The sequence below is a fragment of the Sardina pilchardus genome, chromosome 6 (assembly GCF_963854185.1).
Source record: "Sardina pilchardus chromosome 6, fSarPil1.1, whole genome shotgun sequence".
NCBI classification, from domain to species: Eukaryota; Metazoa; Chordata; class Actinopteri; order Clupeiformes; family Clupeidae; genus Sardina; species Sardina pilchardus.
The window spans coordinates 33,675,790-33,695,170 of NC_084999.1; the positions used below are offsets into that span (position 1 = coordinate 33,675,790).

Below are 19,381 nucleotides of genomic sequence, written 5' to 3' on the forward strand. Positions count from 1 at the left end.
GATTCAGTGATCGCAGCTCAGTAACTTATCCCGGATATCTTAATTCTGCTTTTGTGCAACGGGCCCCTGGACACCGCCAACAGCAAAATCAACATAGCCAACATATGGTATCTGCAGCCCATTAGCAGCTCATAAAGTTAACCATGGGGAGTCATGGGCACAATTCATGTCAATGTCACCAAAATGTCTTGTAAAGAAGGCTTTACTCACCAGGGTGACTTGGGAGCCGGTGTCAAGGACACAAGGGATCTTTTTTCCATTAGGCTCTACATGTGGGCATTCTCCAAAAATCTGGGACTTGGAAGTCACTCCAGCAGAGCGGGTGACCGTACCTGCCACATGCCCCTCTGTGGCAGGGGGCGCTAAAAACCCAAAGTCGACCTGCGGCGAGTTGGACAATACCTCTGGATATGCCCGACCCCTCCACAGGCCCTGCATATGGGCCTCCCCTGGGCATCCCAGTGGAAGGACCCGCTGCCTGGTGGTGTCTGTTGAGGTCTTGGTCGTACAGCTGGTCCGGTGGGTGGCTGGGGTAGAACAGCAGGTAAGAGTGGGACAGTGGACTGACTGGCCATTAGGGGGGGTAGGTGAGATCTGCTTGCGGAGTTCCTCTACGATGGAAGCGCCTCAAACCCTTCAGTTGTTCTGCTATTTCTTTGCGCAATTCTGCCTGGAGTTCACCTTTCAGTTGGCTCAGGTCAGGTGTATCACATTTCGGGCTGTTAACTGGTGAGGTAGCAGTTGTGGGCGTCATGGCCCGTCCGACCCAGGCGTCGTCTTCCCCATGTTGTTGCTCTTGCTCGAGAGCCACAGCTTCAGTGCAGATGGCAGCAAACATCAGGGGCCTCATTTATAAAAGTGTTGCGTAGAAACCATCGTTCGTTTGATCTTAGATAATTTCTGAAATGATCGTACGTGTGATTCAGAAAAAACTAACGTACGCACAAAAAAACGTGCGTACGCCTCTTTCCCAGATGTGCGGTCTATAAATCGCAAATGATCTTGAAATTGTGCGCAGGTGAATGCTCTTAGATCTCCGCCTTGTGAACGCCCCTAATTAATGTCATTAGCATATAAATGAGCTCACTCGCAAAGGTCAAATTATCTACTGCTACAATGGTGAGCGGAAAGAAACATAATTTCAGCAAGGCCGAGGTCGAAGTTCTCATCGCCGAGGTACAACTGCGGGCAGGAACGTTCTTTGGAAGCCTGTCCAGCGGCATTTCAAGCAAGTCAAAATATGTAGCTTGGCAATGTGTTGGCCAGGCTGTAAACGAGGTCGGGGGGCAGCAAAGGTCCCTGAAGGAGATCAGGAAAAAGTGGGCCGATTTGAAGTTGAAGTCCAAAAAACGGCTGGCACAACACAAGGCCAGTGTGCAGCGCACAGGAGGAGGAAGGGGAGACACAAGCCTCACTCCGGAGGATGACCGGATTGCCTCTATAATTGGAGAGACTGCAGTACTTGGGGTGTATGCAGAATGCGACACAGATCTCTTATCTGCTGCAGCTTCAGAAGGTACGTTTGTGTGTTTTAAATAAAGCACGATTGTAATGGATTAAAAAAAAAGAATACAAATACACTGTCGTAATAATTGTGCACGTCTATTTAATGCAGATGATGAACAACCCATTCAGAGGAAAGCGAGCCATGGGAGACACCTCTCCCAAACACCATTAGCAGCAGCAGCAGACACAGCAGCAGAGCGTGCTCCAAGATCTCCCCGGCCTTCCTCTTCGGGCCACTCTAAATGGGTACTAACCGAGGCCGTCCTGCAAACACAAAGGGAGCTGAATCATTCTGTGGGAGGTCGTTACCGAACTTCGGCTGGTGCGACAGGCTCTGGTTGACATGAACCAAACGCTGTCCGCACTGGTCGAGTGCATGCGTAAATAAAAATTTTTTGGGGGGTAATACAATGTGTAGTTTCTATTCTTATACACAAACATTTACCTGTTGAGTTAGAAGGTGAATCAACTGTCGTCTTCTCCTTAGAGCAGTGGCATGGGTGTCCCATTCTGCAGGTAGGGGAGGGTGATCACCAGGGTCCATGCGCATCTCCTCCTCTCGCATCTCAATGCCATGGCTCTGAGATATGTTGTGTAGAACACAACAGGCCAAGATGATCTGGCACACCTTGCTGGGCTCGTATAGAAGTTTCCCTCCCGACGCATCCAAACTCCGCCACCTTCCCTTTAGCATGCCGATAGTGCGTTCCACTACCGACCGTGCACGGGCATGGGCAGTATTGAAGCGGGCTTCCTCAGGTGTCTGTGGGTGCGCCACGGGGGTGAGAAGCCATGACTTCAGAGGATAACCTCTGTCACCTAATGAAGATATATATGTTTTAGGTCATGCATTTTAAAAGCAAGAAACGAGAAAGAACATAAAAACTGTTTACCTAGAAGCCAGCCATCTCCGCCTGCTTCAGTCTCTAGACGGTTCCCCACACTGGAGTTGCGCAGGATGAAGGAGTTGTGCGTCGACCCTGGCCATTTAGCAACAGCGTTTACAATTGCCATACAAGCATTGCAAATGAGCTGCACGTTGATTGAATGGACGTTCTTCCTATTTACATAGGCATACTCATTGTCATGGGGTGTGCGTATGGCAATGTGGGTGCAATCTATTGCACTGATGACGTCGGGGAATCCTGTGGTGCGCAAGAAGTCTTCCTTCACATTTTGTTGTTCTTCGGCAGTGTATGGAAATTTGATGAACCGAGGGGACAAACCAAGAATTCCTCGAAGAACATCGGGCAAAATCCTGCTGAAGGATGGCTGGGAAATACCTGACCGGTCTCCAATTTCCCGTTGGAACGTCCCTGTAGCCAGGAAACCAAGAACGGCGAGGATTTGCACCTCAACAGGTATGGCCTGGTTCCGTCTGGTGCGCCCCTGTAAGCGCGCCCCTGTAAGCGCAGTTGGTCACAGAGCTCCAACAGAGTGGCTCTTGGTAGACGGTACCTGCTCATCAGCCATTCGTCATCTTCAATTTCAATTCAATTTAATGTTGCTTATAGAGCGCCAATACATTACACATGTCTCAAGGCGCTTTACAGAGTGTTAGACATTCAAAGAGAGCCCATGAGTAACAGGGGCAAGGAAAAACTCCCTAGAATTGGAGATACATATAGGAAGAAACCTCAGACAGACCCACGACTCAAGGGCCCAACCCATCTGCCTTGGGTCAGTTAAAGTACAGTCATTTGTAGTTTGAAAGTTACAATGACAATGAAAGTTCAAATAGTCCAGTGTAGGGAATAAATTGTCCATTAGTAATCCATTAGTTATTTCGGAAGGTGATGGGTCGCTGGGATCCGAGGGCCAAAGATTCGGGCAGGGAATCACAGCAGGCGATGTTAGGGCAGTCATAGGGATGGCGAAGGCAATGGCGATGGTAGGGCAGTCAGAGGGATGTGACTTCAGGTGTGATGAGGGACAGGCACAGAGATGGTTGATGGCTGGTAATGGTTTACCTCACAGGTGAGGTATAGGGGAAAGGGAAGAGAAATAGAGTGTGTTAGTATTACTGTAAGTCATATTAAGTATTAATAAGTATATCAATGGTGATATAAATGGTTATGCTATAGAGGGTTTACAAAACGCTTTTACACACCTCTTTTGTGGGGACAGGTGCGTAGGAATAGGTTACCCAGTTAAACCCGAAGAGGCATCCCGCACATCGTCCACCACGCATGCAAACATCCACCCACCCACCACGCACGCAACATCCACCCACCCACAATGCCCCCCCCCAATGCCCCCCCCCCCCAGGCGAACCCACACACCACCTCTGAACCGCGCGCCGGAGCAGCATGGCCAAGCATGGCCAGCCAGAGTCCGCCCACAGGCGGCGCCACCCATCCGCAGACACCCCCCACCACCATCCGCGAGCAGAGAGAACGGGGCCCGCGCCAGCCCGACCCCAACCACAACACCACGCGAACACACACCACGGCCCGACCAGGACACACAGTCTGATCCGACCCGCCGCCCAGGCCCCCCCGGAAGCAGCGCCCCCCAGAGCAAAAGTCCAGAATGCTTCATGTCTTTGGACGTGTCATCCTGTCATCCTGTTGACAGGGTCGGGAGGCGTAGGGAGGCGATGTAGTGTAATTAAAATCGTTAAAATCATTGGACATTGGTGTAATGTAATTAAAATCGTTAAAACCATTGGACTTCCACTCTAGAAACACCACCCCAAGAAGGCCCGGACCGCGAGCCCAATCCAAATACAATGCCGCAACAGCCCTCCCCTCCGCCATCCACTCCCAGCATTCCCACCTCCCCCGTCCCCCCCATCCCACTAAATGCACAGCCGTGCACATCTGATCAGACCGCATGCCCCAGCCAGACCGCCAATATACGTCCACGCAGAGCCACTGGCGAATGGAGCCGACACGAACCCCACCCCCCCCCCCCATCTACAGACGGCGATGGGAGGCCCCCCGCGGACGGGCAACGCCACCCGCGAACGGACCCCGACCGGCCCAGAGCACCCAGCCACACCACCCAGGCGCGCAGCCCAGACATGATGCGCAAGCCCACCCGGGGAAGGCCCATGACCGAAACGGCGCAAATGGACAAAAGCCCGCATGCGCAGTGAATGAACAAATGCCCGCACGCGCAACAGACAGCACGCGGGACCCTCCCCCCCAAACTACACTATAGAGGACAGGACAGGGAGAGAAGGAAAGAGGGAGAGTTGAGAGAGACAGAGGGAGAGGGGAGAAGAGGAGTTGTACGGCATGCCACATAAGAAGTCCATGACAGCGCAATGCTAAAGCAGCATAACTAAGGCATGGTGGAGGGTGGTCAGCACCAGCTCAGGTGTGGTCAGTAGCCACCATGGGATGCATGACTGGGGCACCAGTCACACAAGCCCACAGCAGAGGTGGTCCGTTCCAGTAAAACCCTGAGGTGGTTGAAGTTCCACACTACACCATACCTAACTATAGGAAGCACTAAAGAGATATGTTTTAAGTCTAGACTTAAAAAGTGTGTGCCAAGAAGTCGGCTCGATCGCGGAAAACTCTTTCTCGCCTTATTGCGCGGTTGGCAATATCTTCCAATAGTGCCAATGCTGCCATTGTTCCTCAGAAACCACGGCCCTATTGGGCATTTTATAGCATATAGATTGACCGAAATGTTTTACACGTGTGAAGGCGAATTTACCTATTACATTAATTTCCTTGAAGGCCATGCCAATTATATTAATGGGGTTTGGGAATCCCAATGTGGGTTTGTGATGACAGACTTAATTGCTTAATAACTTTGAGCAAACCAAAGTGTGATCAGTCTGACAATACGCCTAAAAATACTAATAGGCCTACTAATAATACAATTACTAATAATAATGCAAACAATAATGACACTAATAATACTACCACAAGACCTGCTTGGGTTATACTATTAATAGCTAAACCTACAAATTAGGGCTGGGATAAACGATTATTTTTTAAACGATTAATCTAGCGATTATTTTTTCGATGCATCGATTAATCTAACGATTCATTTTTTCAGTTCGATTCGATTTCGATTCGATTCGATTATCGATTATCTCCCCACTAATTGACTAATTGCAATATATACATATATATAAATTCCTAAATGAAAGACTATGCAAGTGCAAAGTAATGCATTCTAAGTCAGAGGTAGCATTCAATAAAACCTTGATGCCTTGAAAACACTGGGAGTGTTGTCAAATTGAACTGTCATCAATAAAATGACAAGTTAAGTAGGCTTATTTTAAGTCTTTGGGACTTTGGGGCCATAGGGCCCACCTACACATACTGTATACCCCCATCAAATCATCATTATGATGATCATTATTATCATTATAATTATGCTGTATTAAGTGTACTTTCACTTCAAAGCAGTCAATGTTTTAAATGCTAACATTGTTCACAAAAAGTTTGTGAAAAAATCAGACCTGCTTTAGTAATGTAAGATACAGTATAATTACAATAGCTTTTGCATGGTTGCATGATACTGAAAACAACAGCAATAATATGGGTGCTATTGTTTTGGGATGTTTCCCTCGTGCAAGCATCAAACTCTGGTAGGCAAATGGAGACAAAATTGACATGCTTTTTAATGAAATTCCATTTGAATCTCTGAATGTAAGGATTCAGGAAAAACGTAACAACTTTAGTCTATGTATTACGGCCGAGCAGATAGGCGTAAATCACTGATCTGGATATTTTTAGATGAAAGACTAAGGCTACAATCTTTTGACCATATTCAAATTTGACTGAACTATACTCTGCTCTGTATCAAGAATCCACGTTGTTCTATTAAATGTCGCTAAATAATTAAACAGCAGGTTGAACGGAACTTGCCACCAACGTTATCGATTAGTTTCAGTTTCTGTCGCGCAAACACGCACATGCATGCATTCAATGAACGCTCATACCAACACTTAATTGTGTTGCTGTATGTTTATTCTGTTTATTGCTGAAACTTTTGTTTTCTTTTTCTGTCGGGCCGCGGTTGCTTCATCAATTGCGCAGCAAATTATCAGGTGAAGCACCGAGCCTAATTTCACTCCACGCCTCACAGACCAGCAGTCTCTCTACATTGCGGACCGGTGCAGCTCCGTCCGCGGCCCATAGTTAGAGAAACGCAGTAGAGGAAAGAGTGCTGCAGTGCCTTGCACTTTTGAAATTCTGAGGAGTCACTCACGTTGCCGCCAACCTTGTTTTGATTTTGACGACGTGTCGATTCGCATATTTTGAACCGACGTATTTTTTGCGTCGAATTAATCGGTTAAGTCGATGCGTTGTCCCAGCCCTACTACAAATATTGAAAACATTGTAAAGGCCTAGCCTATGCCATCTGATGTTAACCTATGTTAATGCGCTGTTAGTTCGAATAACTAATTATAATTTTCCAAGCAGCGCTTTCTGGAAAGAGATATGCATCCATGTCCATTGTCCTCTGCTTGCTTTTATTCCTTCTGCTTGCAGTAATGTAGTAGGCAATGTGTGGCAAATGTAGTAGGTTTACTTTGGTAATAGAAAATAGGCTACCTTATGAAGGAAATACCTACAGTACATCATAATAATTTACCTACGTTATGGTACAGTAGGCTAGTTTCCAATATGACCCAGGGTTAGATACTGCCCAAGTAGCCTATGGTGGACTAAATTATAAGCGAGATATGTCATGTAGGCCGAACGTTTATTTTAGGATAGGCTATGTTTTTACTGTATAGCGAAGTGTAGTATAAGTAGTTCACCGGTCATTCTTCATTCATTCTGCGCGTCGGGATTCAAGCTATTATCGATGTGAGCGACTGTTTACTTTCAAGAATGTCCAGTGACCTTTAGGCCTACCTTTATATATTTTTATATTTTAGCCTGCATTATCCAAATTGTCATTATCCACGTATTGCCATGGGTAAACCATGAATTCTGTGATCACGGTAATGCGTATCGTTTTTTGTAAGGCATTCAGAACATTGATGATGGTGGAGGATATTATCCAGTGATTCTAAAAATACCAGTGGATTAAATGGTTCCTAGAGTGTTAAAGAGTGTTCATATTGTGAATGCAGATAATACAGTGTGATTTTTGAATGTTAAAAGTTGTAATAAGTGAATACGTCTTTTGAGAGGTGGATAAACTCTATTTCTGAAATTTCAGGGGTGAATAAACTGCGTTTACTTACTTTTAGCCTCCACTGCAATAATGTAGGCCCACATTTTTTTCCTTTCCTCTCCAACCTTTAAGAATTATTTAAAACTTCAACCTCGACTTACTACTTACAATTTCTGCTGATATTGATCATGCATATGGTAGAGAAATACATAAGATCGTTGGTCTTCTTGGAATTTTGAGAATTCATCGCATTTGGACCGCAGATTACTTGCAGTACCCCGGCATTACCACAAGGAAATGGTCGTACGTCTGGTTGGAACCTGACGTGGAGATAAGCACTTTTCCACGTCAAAGACAGTCTTTATAAATCTGAGCGTTGGCATGGATTTGAGCGTACGCACGGTCTTAGATCAAATCTGTGCGCAAGAATGTTTTATAAATGAGGCCCCAGAATTGCGGCGCATTTGGCGATGGATCTCTTGCTGGATAGGCCCTGGTCTTAAGTTCAAGGTGAACTGATCTAACAGGTACTCACCCTCTTCTGCTTCAGTTGGCTCACCTCCCTGCCAGTCAAAGTAGAGCTCAGTTGAAGAATCTGGATCGCCGCTGGGCTCGACTTCCTCCATCACCATACTTCTGTAGGGTGTCCAGAAATACTTGTGTTGGCCTTCTCTGCCTTGAATAACCGTGCCTGGTGCCTCGCAATCTAAAGCTGCCAACAAGAAATCCACCCCTTGTGTAGTTAACCCTTGGGCCCTCAGCATAGCTTCTACCTGAGACCTCCATGAGCTAAATCCCCCCCCCCCCCCCATAAACCATGGTACCAACAAATGGGCTACTCCCTGGTTACCCCCACCAGTTGCATTTCCCTGTCTTGGTTAGCTGTACTACCAGAAGGTTCAGACATGGCTGTTGTGTTCCGCTGCTGGAATCCTGCCCGACTACACCAGAAAATGTCACCTAGTGGTTAAATAACCAAGGGCCCAGGTCTCAGCAGCAGAAACCCAACAGACCACAACTAATATAAGAAAATGTACTTTATTAGGAGGAGTTAAAAGGGAGAGTTCACTCAGTCAAAGTCTCTGGTCAGAGGATAAGGCACTGGCCTAGGCCTCTCGGTAGCTTGTCGAAAGTCCTCTCTAAGTGGCAGCAGCGTGTCTGGAGTCACAACCTTGTCAACTCAACAGGAGCCAGGAGGGGGCGTTGGAAAGACAAGGAGGCTTCTGGATGCAGAGAGGAACATAAGGGCAACACTTAGGCAGAGCAAGAGAACTAATAGCAGCAACACGATCACTCACGGCAAAGCAGTCAAACAATTACGGCCCTTTACAGAGCAATAGAGTGCATTGAAACCAATGGCAGCAGAGCAACGGCAGCAGGGCAGGTGGTGCCCCCTCCAGCAACGCGCTGTTCTCTTGGCAACTTTTCCTTGTGCATTACCGCCACCACTTGACTGTAGTAAGGAACAGGATTCACTACACTATACCAGAGCCATAGAAAGAGAGAGTTGCGACACTCTTTGATGTTGCTGCCACGTTCAAAAGTTCCAAAAAAACCTGTGCCGAATGGCTGAATCGCAGGAGGGTGGGATGTACTTCTGATGCTGGAAGGTGTAATCAATTAACTCATTGACTACTGACCAAGAGATTGGCTGTAAACAGTTCCAAAAGCCCCATAACGAGGAAATAGCCTGGAAAAAGCGCTGCCATTTTTTCCTATGGAGGTCTATGGGAGTGTCGCCACTCTGTTTTATCTACCGCTCTGCTCTATACCACAGAGTTATTCAAGGATCTTTGTCTATACTGCTTTATAACCCAAACAAACAAAACAAATAAAACAAAACAAAACAAAACCAAAATAAAGTTAATATTCTTTTAACAAGGTTTGTATCTTTCAAAAAAGGAAAGGAGGAGAGGAGGGGAAAAAAAAAAAAAAATGTCCCCAGAGTTATTTTGCAATAAGGTCTTCAGACACTGACTGACAGAGACTGGCTTTTATACCCTGTAGCCAGGGCATGGCCAGTCATTAGTCCAGGGGTCGGCAATTAAGTTTGGCCTCGGGCCAGATATTTTCCGAGCCATTACATAGCGGGCCACAAGTTCACAACCAAAACAATGGCTAATTTAATTCATTAATATCGGAGGAGGTAAAAATGATAGGCGCTCTTGAAATGACAGAGCAGAGACATTTAAGCAGGCTGATGTAGGTTAAATTTGTCGACTGGTCATTGGGGGCACTATTATATGCCTGTGTCTTTAAAAAATAATAATAAAAAAACACCAGAAAAACATTTCCACGCGTTGCTGTTAGCTGTCAAAAAATGGCACTATGAAAAAATCTGAAGAGAAAAGTTAACAGCGAAAACAGGATCTTTAATGATGAATGGACAGAGAATGCCTTCATCCTCCCTAATTGTATTAATGCAAAGCCCACATAACTGATCTGTAACTACTAACGAGGGTTTCTCTGCATGCAAAGAGTACAAGACGGTACCACGAAAGTAAGCATGCTAATTTAAAGGTTGCGTTCCTAAATAACACGCACGCTATTAATGTTTGAAACTCGTGTTACTTTTCACAGTTCTATGTGCGTAAATTGCCTGTTTGATGTCAGGCCTGTTTAAAAGAAGTCGTGTTTTAATTATCACCATAAGCCTATGTCCGTTGTTTGAATGACAACATGTGTTTTAGGGACTAGCTTGGAATTTGAGAACCAGCGCTGTCCACTGACTTCATTTGATTTTGCATGTTGTGTGTTCACGCTGCACCTCGCTGCGTGCTTCACTCGTATTCAGATGAAACAAATATCTAAGCATTTAGATTGATTGAAATTCTTCTGTTCTGGAAAGTTACGTTTCAAAATAAAGAGCATGTTTGAGACTGGCAGTCCGATTTTTTTTTTTTTTCATTCTCTGGTTCAAAAGATCTCACGGGCCAGATGTTTTTTGCTTGCGGGCCGCATCTGGCCCGCGGGCCGCCTATTGCCGACCACTGCATTAGTCCATTAGCAGCACATTGCCACAATGAGCAACAAGGCAGAGGCAATCAGCCAGTAACAATCAATGGCAGGAAGTACTGCCCAAATATGGGCAGAGAGGTGGAGCAAAGCAACCAGTTCAATTTAAACAGTTCAGTCACAAACACAGGGGAGGAGACACAGTCAAAATATGGGCATGTGATAAAACAGGAAGTTAGTTGCCAGGTTTGTCCATGAGCAGATGTCAAAGTCAATAAGGCAGAAAATGGTAATAGTGACCAAACGCACTACAATTTATGCACACAGTGAAACAGCCACTACAAATCAGGGTGCAAAACATGTTTACACACACACACACACACACACACACACACATGCACCGCACACGCACACACACACACACACACACACTAAACACCATATTGATACACTGCACACAATGAGGCCTAATGTCTTTATGCTACTTTGGCACACTAATGGCTTTACTAATTAGGCAACAAAGGACTGGGTCACCTGTGACACTTTTTCCTATATTTTCTTTGCTTTAGTAGTAGTAGACTACTGCGACCACACATAGACTTGCTCGCCCCCACCTTTGTTGTCATGTCATACATTAGCATTCGTCACTGCATGTCCATCCATGGTAATCTATAATCCTTGCTTTCATGTTTTCTTGTATGCCACCTTGTTGAGGTGACCTCATTGAAACGATTTCAGAGCAGATAGGAGGAAGTTATGGAGCTAATAAAATGTAGCCTACAAGTCAGAGAAGCATGTAAATTAACACATTGATTGAGTTAAACTAATAAAGTAATGCTCAGTTCATGTATGATGCCAGCACAGCAGCTGTTCGGAATGGACACTGACTGACCAGTTTCACCCTTGCTTCAAGGCATAAATACTCTAACCCCACACACACCCTTATCTATGCGATATTAATTACAAAACATGTTATTTATTATTGTATGATTGTATTTTAAAAATGACTATATCAATATAAGCAGTATTCTAAAGTAATGGATTAATAATTGTGTATTTGCTGGTTTATATTGTTTATTGATTGTAGAGCACTGTAAGGAAGTCCAGCCTGCTTGCCTGGATGGCAGTCTGTTTGCTGGGGGTCACATCCCTGACTCAACGTGAGGAGGACTTCAGTGATTCAACCAAAACCAGTGTTTTATTTCCTATGTTGTTTTGTATCTTGGTTTGTTTTTCATTGTATGTGGAAACTGTAATCCATAAAGAGTTTTCACTGACTGTTAATATGAAGGTTATGGTTGTATATAGTTGTGTAGTATAGTTGTATAGTAGTTCTATGGTTGCATTGTTGTGTGACATGACATGAAATAATGGCGCGCTGCTCTCACCTTTGACCTCTAGCTCAGTACTCTTACTCCCTTGCCGTGGGCCAGAGCCTTGGGACACAGTTTGCCACAGAGAGATATTATGGACCCATCACAGCCATCAGGGTCTGGGAGATCTACAATAACTGCATTGCAGGGTAACTCTCCACCTCTAGAGTGTTGGTACGTCTTTGTCTCAGAATCCAACTAAAGTACGTCCTGTGTATGGCCGCAGGATTGGCCAGGGGACAGTTTGACCTGTTTGAAGGCGAGACCATTGTGCAACTCTCTGGGAAATATGACAGCAGGCACTACATCGGCAGCTGATGTTTGTCACCAGCAGAGGGCGCTCTCTGGTCGCTGGCCAGCCCTCCAAGACCTCCTTCTACTTCTACCCTTCCCACAGCAACAGTGAGCTGCTGCTACTGAGCGGCACGGTCACCATTTATGGCATCACCTCCATTGGGGTGCACTGGGGGAATGGTCAGTATGAGGCCAGTGGCTTCTATTGATATTGATACCACCTCTATTGATGTGACTATTGATATTGTTTATTGATCATACAGTCCTGTAACAATGTTAAGCTGTTGTGAAAACTGTTTGATGGCCCTGATTGAAGGTCCTGTATCACAATACCTTTCTGCATGGCACTCTTTGTATATGGTTAACTCAGGTTTAATGTATAGAAAATGATCTGATGCACTCTCATAAAGACATGTTGGGAATATTAAGTACAGTTTGTTACTGTGTTGGGCGTTGTGTTTAGGGGAGGGTATACAGAAAATGTTATAATATAATACACAAAGAGTACACGTTTGTTTTCTCTTATTAACTGACTAATCACTTAATTATAATATCATTATATTATGACCAGGAGTCCTGATCCACAGCTCAGCAGTGCATCAGTTTGCACAAAACTACACAAATCTTGACATGTTCTGATGTACAGCGGTATGAGAGAATCATCCAGGGGAAACTCATCTGTGCAGACTGAATACCGTCTCCTCTAAAAGTGAGTCAAGAGATTTGGTCATCGTATGTGCTTCGTCCCGTGGCCATGCCAGATGTCAACAAACAGACAAAGGAAGAAAATGCTGCAAAACTAGATTGAGGATCAGCTACTGAGGTTTGACATATGAATACAACGCCCCTTTCTAAGTCAATAACCTGATTATATACTGTAATAGAGATTTGATGCAAACAGCTGGTGACGTGCCTTTACTGTAGGTGTGTGCTTTCTGATGGGAAAGGGTTTGGTGCTGGTGTGCTGGTTGTGTGGGTTCATTTGCGTTTGGAATGTGCCTGATGTGATTTTATTTTAGAAGCTGGATATGTTAGGTATCCACAGGCCTACTAGTGTAATGTGTAATAGTATGCATAATGTATTATCGATACTCCATAAAGAGTGTGCAGCTACAAAAATATAATGCACATACTGTCAGTGATCATTTAATTTGCAGTGATGATAAATTATTAACTCAGCCCATCATTTGAATGTCTTCATCTTTCTTTATGAAACCACTATAAGTAAATTAAATGAATGAAACAATGCAACTCCATCAAATATACTGAGATCAATATTAATATTCCAAAGTCATATTCAACTTGTGCACGTGCTTCAGAGGAGGCCAGTCTGGGTGGGCTGAAGAGCAGAGAGCATGGGAGTATGGGAGTGTGGCAGTGCTGCCAGTGAAGGCCAGGGCACAACAGGCCTTTCATTGGGTCACATTACTGCGTTCAAACTGTTACGCTCTCACAATAACAATAACCACTATCTGCGGCAAACAGACACTCTAATGATATCAAGGAATTCTGCGCAACCCGATGGGCTCTGAGTTATTAAAACAGCTGTAACATTGTCTTCACCTCATGAGGAAATTATGAACCTTGTCATTTGCTTTGGAAAGTGCTTTTTATCTCAAAACCTGGATGTTATTGTTATGGTACATTTGCAAGCCAAAGAAGACAACAGAGTAAGGCTTTGCAGTCGAAAATGGAGGCATTGGATATTTAATGTGGAAATATTACACATTAGAATCATTAATGACAATGATAGGACCATCAACTTAAGAAATGTGACTGTACAAAATCATAACACAACATAGTCTCGAGAGTCATACTTGAAATCATCAAGTATTTCAAATATCTTTAAGACAACATACCTCTCTCCACGTCAGAAAAATATAGGCTATTTTGAATCCAAAATTCCAAACTAAATATATTTTGTATTTTTACATATCTGTATAACATTTCAAGTTTAATGCCTAAACATTCCAGTTCTGGCAGAACATGCTGCTAATATTTACATCAAGTAATATTAATCATAGAAACTGTTTTCAAAATATGTGCAAAATTCTTCTATAATCTGACCTGAATTACGGCCAATAACAACAAACAAACCATTTCCAAGACCGATCGGCAAATGCTACACAATAGTACTGAAAACATGTCTGAACATATACTAGCAAGACATGCCTACACATTTTAATTCAGAGTTTTTTCAGAGAGATACAAAAATAAAAGGTCAATAAAAGTAGAGAAATGGATTTCCAAGTGAAACTGTTAGTATGTGATCTTGTGTGTTTCTATTCCATTATTTGTCCTGTCATCTCTGATTTTTCCAGGATCTGAAACTTAAGCATGCACTGACTGCATAGCATATGGCCACAAGGAAGGCAAAAATCTGAAAGAAACAGAAATGACAATTCAAATGAAGGCCTTTGCCTTGAAACAAAAAATATTTCTAACAATTTAGAAATTAAATCTAATAATTTAACAACTATTTCATCATGTGTATTTCTATTAAGAAGGCTCTGTAAACATAACAGATTCAATTCAAGCCTTTGCAGAGTGTTTTCAGGGAAAATTGCCCCAATAAATTAGAAAACATGTATTTTAGGGAATATATTTTAGGGTATACATACAGTACATGCAGAATGAATGAATGCTCAAAAGACATTTTGTAGTATCTGTAATGCTTAAAGATAAGGCTTATTCTTTGTGTTTACCGTGGAGACAATCCAACTGTTGTAACTGTGGCGCCCTCTGATGGCTTGGGTGATGGATACAGCATCCACTACAGCAGCAATTGTATACAGTGATGCTGCTACGCTATTAAAGCACAAAATCTGTGCAGGGAGAAAGTGGATATGAACCACCCAAACCTTCACGCAAAAATGAATCAAATCACGCAAATAGATAACATGGGAGGCTTTTTTTTTTATCCATTATCCATAAAAAACTGGTATAATATACTACACAGACAAAGAGCCCAATTCATTTGCACTGTTCCTCTCTATTCTAGTGATGCTTAGAGCCCAGGGAAGGCTAAGAGACTTGTCTTGCATCAGTGTGTGCCCTCCCAGATCAGCCACCAGATCTTCCTCCCAGTGCATCTAGTGTACAAGCTGAGTTACATGGCCTATTCCCAGAGATTTCAGTGAATTATGCAGAAGGGCCTTTCTAGAAATCTGATGACTATGAATTGCTGACTACATTCAATCCTGAAGATGAATTCATAAAGTTAAAACATTTTTTTACAATGCAGTGCTGCTGAGATACAATACAGATGTCAGCAAAACGTGAAGCCTGTACAGTATGCATTTGAGGGTGCTGAATGTGTAATTCTGTGTAATACAGCATGTCTGGGACACTGAAACCTACCAGTGTGTTCCATGGGATTTGAGGGAAGCGGGTGTGTCCACTGAGAAGGCCGACGAGGAGCAGGCCGATGGTCAGCACCCAACACACCACGGACACCAACATGACCAAGACCAGAGCCGGCACCTGCAGGTACTCTGTCCCACCAATCAGCATCCACACAAGGAGACCAAAGACCTGATGCACACAGGAAACATATGATGTATTCACACATATGTAAACTGAAAGACATACACACCAACACACAAACACAAACGCATGCACACACAGACAGACACGGACACATTCACACAGTTGCTTATAAAAGACACTGAGTGGTCAGTCTCTGGCAGGAGACATTTCAAAGTGCAGGATGCATTGTTTGGAGAAGAGGGAAGCCATCCAAGTCGCAATCTCTTTGCAGGGTGTTGTTTGTTCTGAACCTATAATAATTATGGACAACATTCCCTCTGGTTGACTCCCAGTCTGTCTTCCTGAGAAAAAACAAAGAATGTTGCTCTGGATGTTCAGTTGGGATAGGAAATGGAGCTTTGGAAGGAGCTGATAGGACAGGCCAGAGGTTATGTGGAGGAAATACTTGGATATGACTCACAATAAAAGCTGGAAGGAAAAGAGACAATAAGGGAGCACAGGGAGAGTTGACCAGTCCTCTCTGTTTATGCGAGGGGCTTCCTCATTCAGAAAAAAAATAATACAAGTGGGCTTACCAAACATTCTTTTTCTTTTTTTTTTATTCAGTCACATTCTTCACCAGCAGTTTTTACCAGATGATGTGAAGGAATTAGTATAAATGGCATATACAGTACACGTAATATGCTACATGTAAAGGATTATTTTTCAATTAAAATATAGCTGTTATAAACAAATCTCATCAAATACATCTTAATAGCTGAAATATCAATGTATCCATTTCCGTTTTTTTTTTTTTTTTTCATTTTAATTTGTAGGCTACTATGGTTACTCCTTCCTACAAACAGAGTAAACTTGACTGGTCTGTTTTTTTTGTTATTATTCACAAATGTTTGTCTATTTGTAAGTATGGTGAAATGTTTCACTATATGGATAAAAGAGAGCTCTTGGCCACTTATATTAGAGGTATCAATTAGGCTAATATATTTTTATTCACACTAAGTGCGCTGCCATGTAAAGTCCAAAAACAAAAACCTCAAACGACATAAAATAGCCTATCTTAATCTAAAGCCTTATACTATAACCATGTAGCCTACCGTTGAATGTAGGCTATAGCAACATTTTTTATATAACACTTGGTGGTTTATCCTTATTGCTCTTGTTTCCTATTTCCTATAGACAGTCAAAACCAATAGTCCTAAAGGTCAGACCGTAAATAATAGGCTACGCAGCACGCACAGAAACGCCTTAGAGGTTTCCAGACCACAAGGGTCTTAACGGATGAGAATATCTGCTTGCTATTGTTTGTCAAAACCGACCTTAAATGATCGAACCGGCGATATGGACAGTAAGCTATCAATCAGTTTCACAGTCCTCTCTAACATCTTAACAACTGGTAAAAGTAGTAGCCAACACTCCACTCAAGTCTGTGGGAAACCAAACGTCCACTTTGCAACCCGATTCATCGCCCACACTCAGCTGGAGGTCAGTAGAACGCAGAAAAACTTACTATTTCTAATAGGGTCAGCAGCCCGGGTGCAGAGCGGACGAAAAGCTTGTCATAAGCCAGGGTCGAGGTACTGCTGTCCGAGTTTGAACCGTTATCAGATGTGGCCGTCGTGCGTGACTCCGAATTCTCCTCCATGGTCTGGGGTTGGCAGTGAAAATCTCCAATAAAGTTTATCTTTTCATTAGGAAGTGGGCCTACTGACGTAACAACAGCTGCATCAATGTTACAGTTTCAAAACAACTTCTTCACGGGTAAGTTTATTACAACTCTAGGATGGTTTTATTTCAAGATGAGGCCGCTCCACACAGTTCTACCCTAAGATTAAGAGGGTCTCATTAGCCAATAAAAACTCGATGTGACACATGACGCGCAGGCAGTTCAGAGAGAACACCATGACATTTGTTTACATTTACCAGCACGTAGGTCTATTAACTAAATCGTAAAAAATCTGAATCTCAGCCATGTGCACACTACCATTGTGTAATAAATATGTTTAATTTCGTGGCGTAAAGCCCATGCTAAGCAAAGGACTATGGCTGACATTGTATTGTGTTGAATTGTATGCTATTTATGATCTCGAACATACCTAATTTGGTTTCAATTAAATGTCTAGGCTACCACAAGATGGCAGAAAATACCAATTCAACATTATGAATTAGGCTACATTTATTTTACCTTCTCCAGTCTTGGCTCCATGATTGACACAATGATTTTTCCCTTGATTGTATTCTGTACTCCAGTCGAGCATTTTCCAGGGCATAGAATACTATCCAAAGTTGTGTGTTTGCCATACTCATTCAGATGTGTCTGAGGCAGCAGGTGTCTTCTTGAGTTGAACCTCTGCAGATGGCCATCACCCCCTACCTGTATTAAAATCGTATGTCTGTGGGAGTAAAATTGAAATGAAAGGTTATTCATTTAGAAGTGGCTGCTGAGAGACATAAGGCATTGTGGTCATTAATCAAATAGCATCAAAGCCAGGACACAATAAAGTTGGCAATATTCAGAAGGAAGGAAACACTAAATTGGACATACTGTAGCTGACCACAGTTTCACAATGTATTGTTTGGCCTGTGGCATATCAGATCCATCTGCAGTGCCAAAGTATTTCACCTAATCAAAATACAAACATATTCGACATGCATTGTAAATAACTGGAAGAACCAAAACAGCTTTGTATTGACATTTTCATTATAATAGGCTATGTTACATTTTCCATTGTATTATTTAGCCTCAATTGCATTTTTATCATCAACACAGACCTACAGTATGTGCTGCACACATCTCAGGCTCTGGAGCTGGCACTGCCTAAGTGATTATTTAAAGGTATCAGGAAGTCACAGCCAGGGGTAAAAAAAATTCAGTGAAAAAAAAGGTGCACGAATTGGCAGGGGATCCTGCGAAGATGTCATATTTCAGACAAATCTCTCAGTGGTGTTCCATTTATGTGCAGAGACGGATGTGGAAGGAACAGTAGGGGGCACACTGTTGCTTTTGTGCATTTCAGTCAAGCCACGATTAGGGTTTATTCAGACGTCTGTTTTCACCTTAGCCCTCACTAGTTGTCATTTTTGTGTTGTGCAATTTATTTCTTAAAATATATTTTTTTGATCAAAACTAAACAAATAATGGCTTGGTTGGTTTCATTAGTTTAGAAGTTAATTAAAGCACACCACTGTGCACTATGCACTGCTCTTTGAGTATTGAGTATTGGGTGTGAGTCTGTGTGTGTGTGTGTGTGTGTGTGTGTGTGTGTGTGTGTGTGTGTGTGTGTGTGTCTGTGTGTGTGTGTCTGTGTGTGTGTGTCTGTGTCTGCGTGTGTGCGTGCATGTGTGTGTGTGTGTGTGTGTGTGTGTGTGTGTATGTTTACCTGAGACGAGCTAAGGTGTAGGTAGCATAATAATAATAGAGTAATCTATAGGACAGAGGCTGCATGGAGCCACATCCAGGGCTGGCTAATCTGGCCCAGCTGAGGGGTAATGAAGCCTGCCATTCAGCCGCCTCTGGAGCGCCGTCATCTCCACACAGCTTATTAACTACTGCAGCTGACATGCTCCCATTTGGAGAAGTTGCGCTTGTGATGAACGGATGATATTGCTGAGCCTAATTAAGTCACAGTGGATGGAACCATGCTGGGAGCAGTGATGAGATATTATTATGG

The 19,381-nt window shown here is 43.4% G+C and overlaps 2 protein-coding genes and 1 pseudogene across 2 annotated transcripts; 1 reads left to right on the forward strand and 2 right to left on the reverse strand.

Moving 5' to 3' along the window:
- Positions 1-1,645: 1,645 nt before the first annotated feature.
- Positions 1,646-2,441, reverse strand: LOC134082204 (putative nuclease HARBI1). The gene is made up of 2 exons (XM_062537852.1): positions 1,952-2,441; positions 1,646-1,770 (listed from the first exon to the last, which is right to left on the reverse strand). Exons 1-2 carry the CDS (start codon positions 2,198-2,200, stop codon positions 1,756-1,758), a joined length of 264 nt encoding a protein of 87 aa, XP_062393836.1. The 5' UTR covers positions 2,201-2,441; the 3' UTR covers positions 1,646-1,755.
- Positions 2,442-2,869: 428 nt separating this feature from the next.
- Positions 2,870-12,433, forward strand: LOC134083475 (zymogen granule membrane protein 16-like; annotated as a pseudogene).
- A 1,395-nt stretch (positions 12,434-13,828) lies between these two features.
- On the reverse strand, positions 13,829-17,502 carry cmtm8b (CKLF-like MARVEL transmembrane domain containing 8b). The gene is made up of 4 exons (XM_062537854.1): positions 17,221-17,502; positions 15,585-15,758; positions 14,930-15,049; positions 13,829-14,604 (listed from the first exon to the last, which is right to left on the reverse strand). The coding sequence occupies exons 1-4, from the start codon at positions 17,353-17,355 to the stop codon at positions 14,527-14,529; spliced, it is 507 nt and encodes a 168-aa protein (XP_062393838.1). The 5' UTR covers positions 17,356-17,502; the 3' UTR covers positions 13,829-14,526.
- Between the last annotated feature and the right edge of the window lie 1,879 nt (positions 17,503-19,381).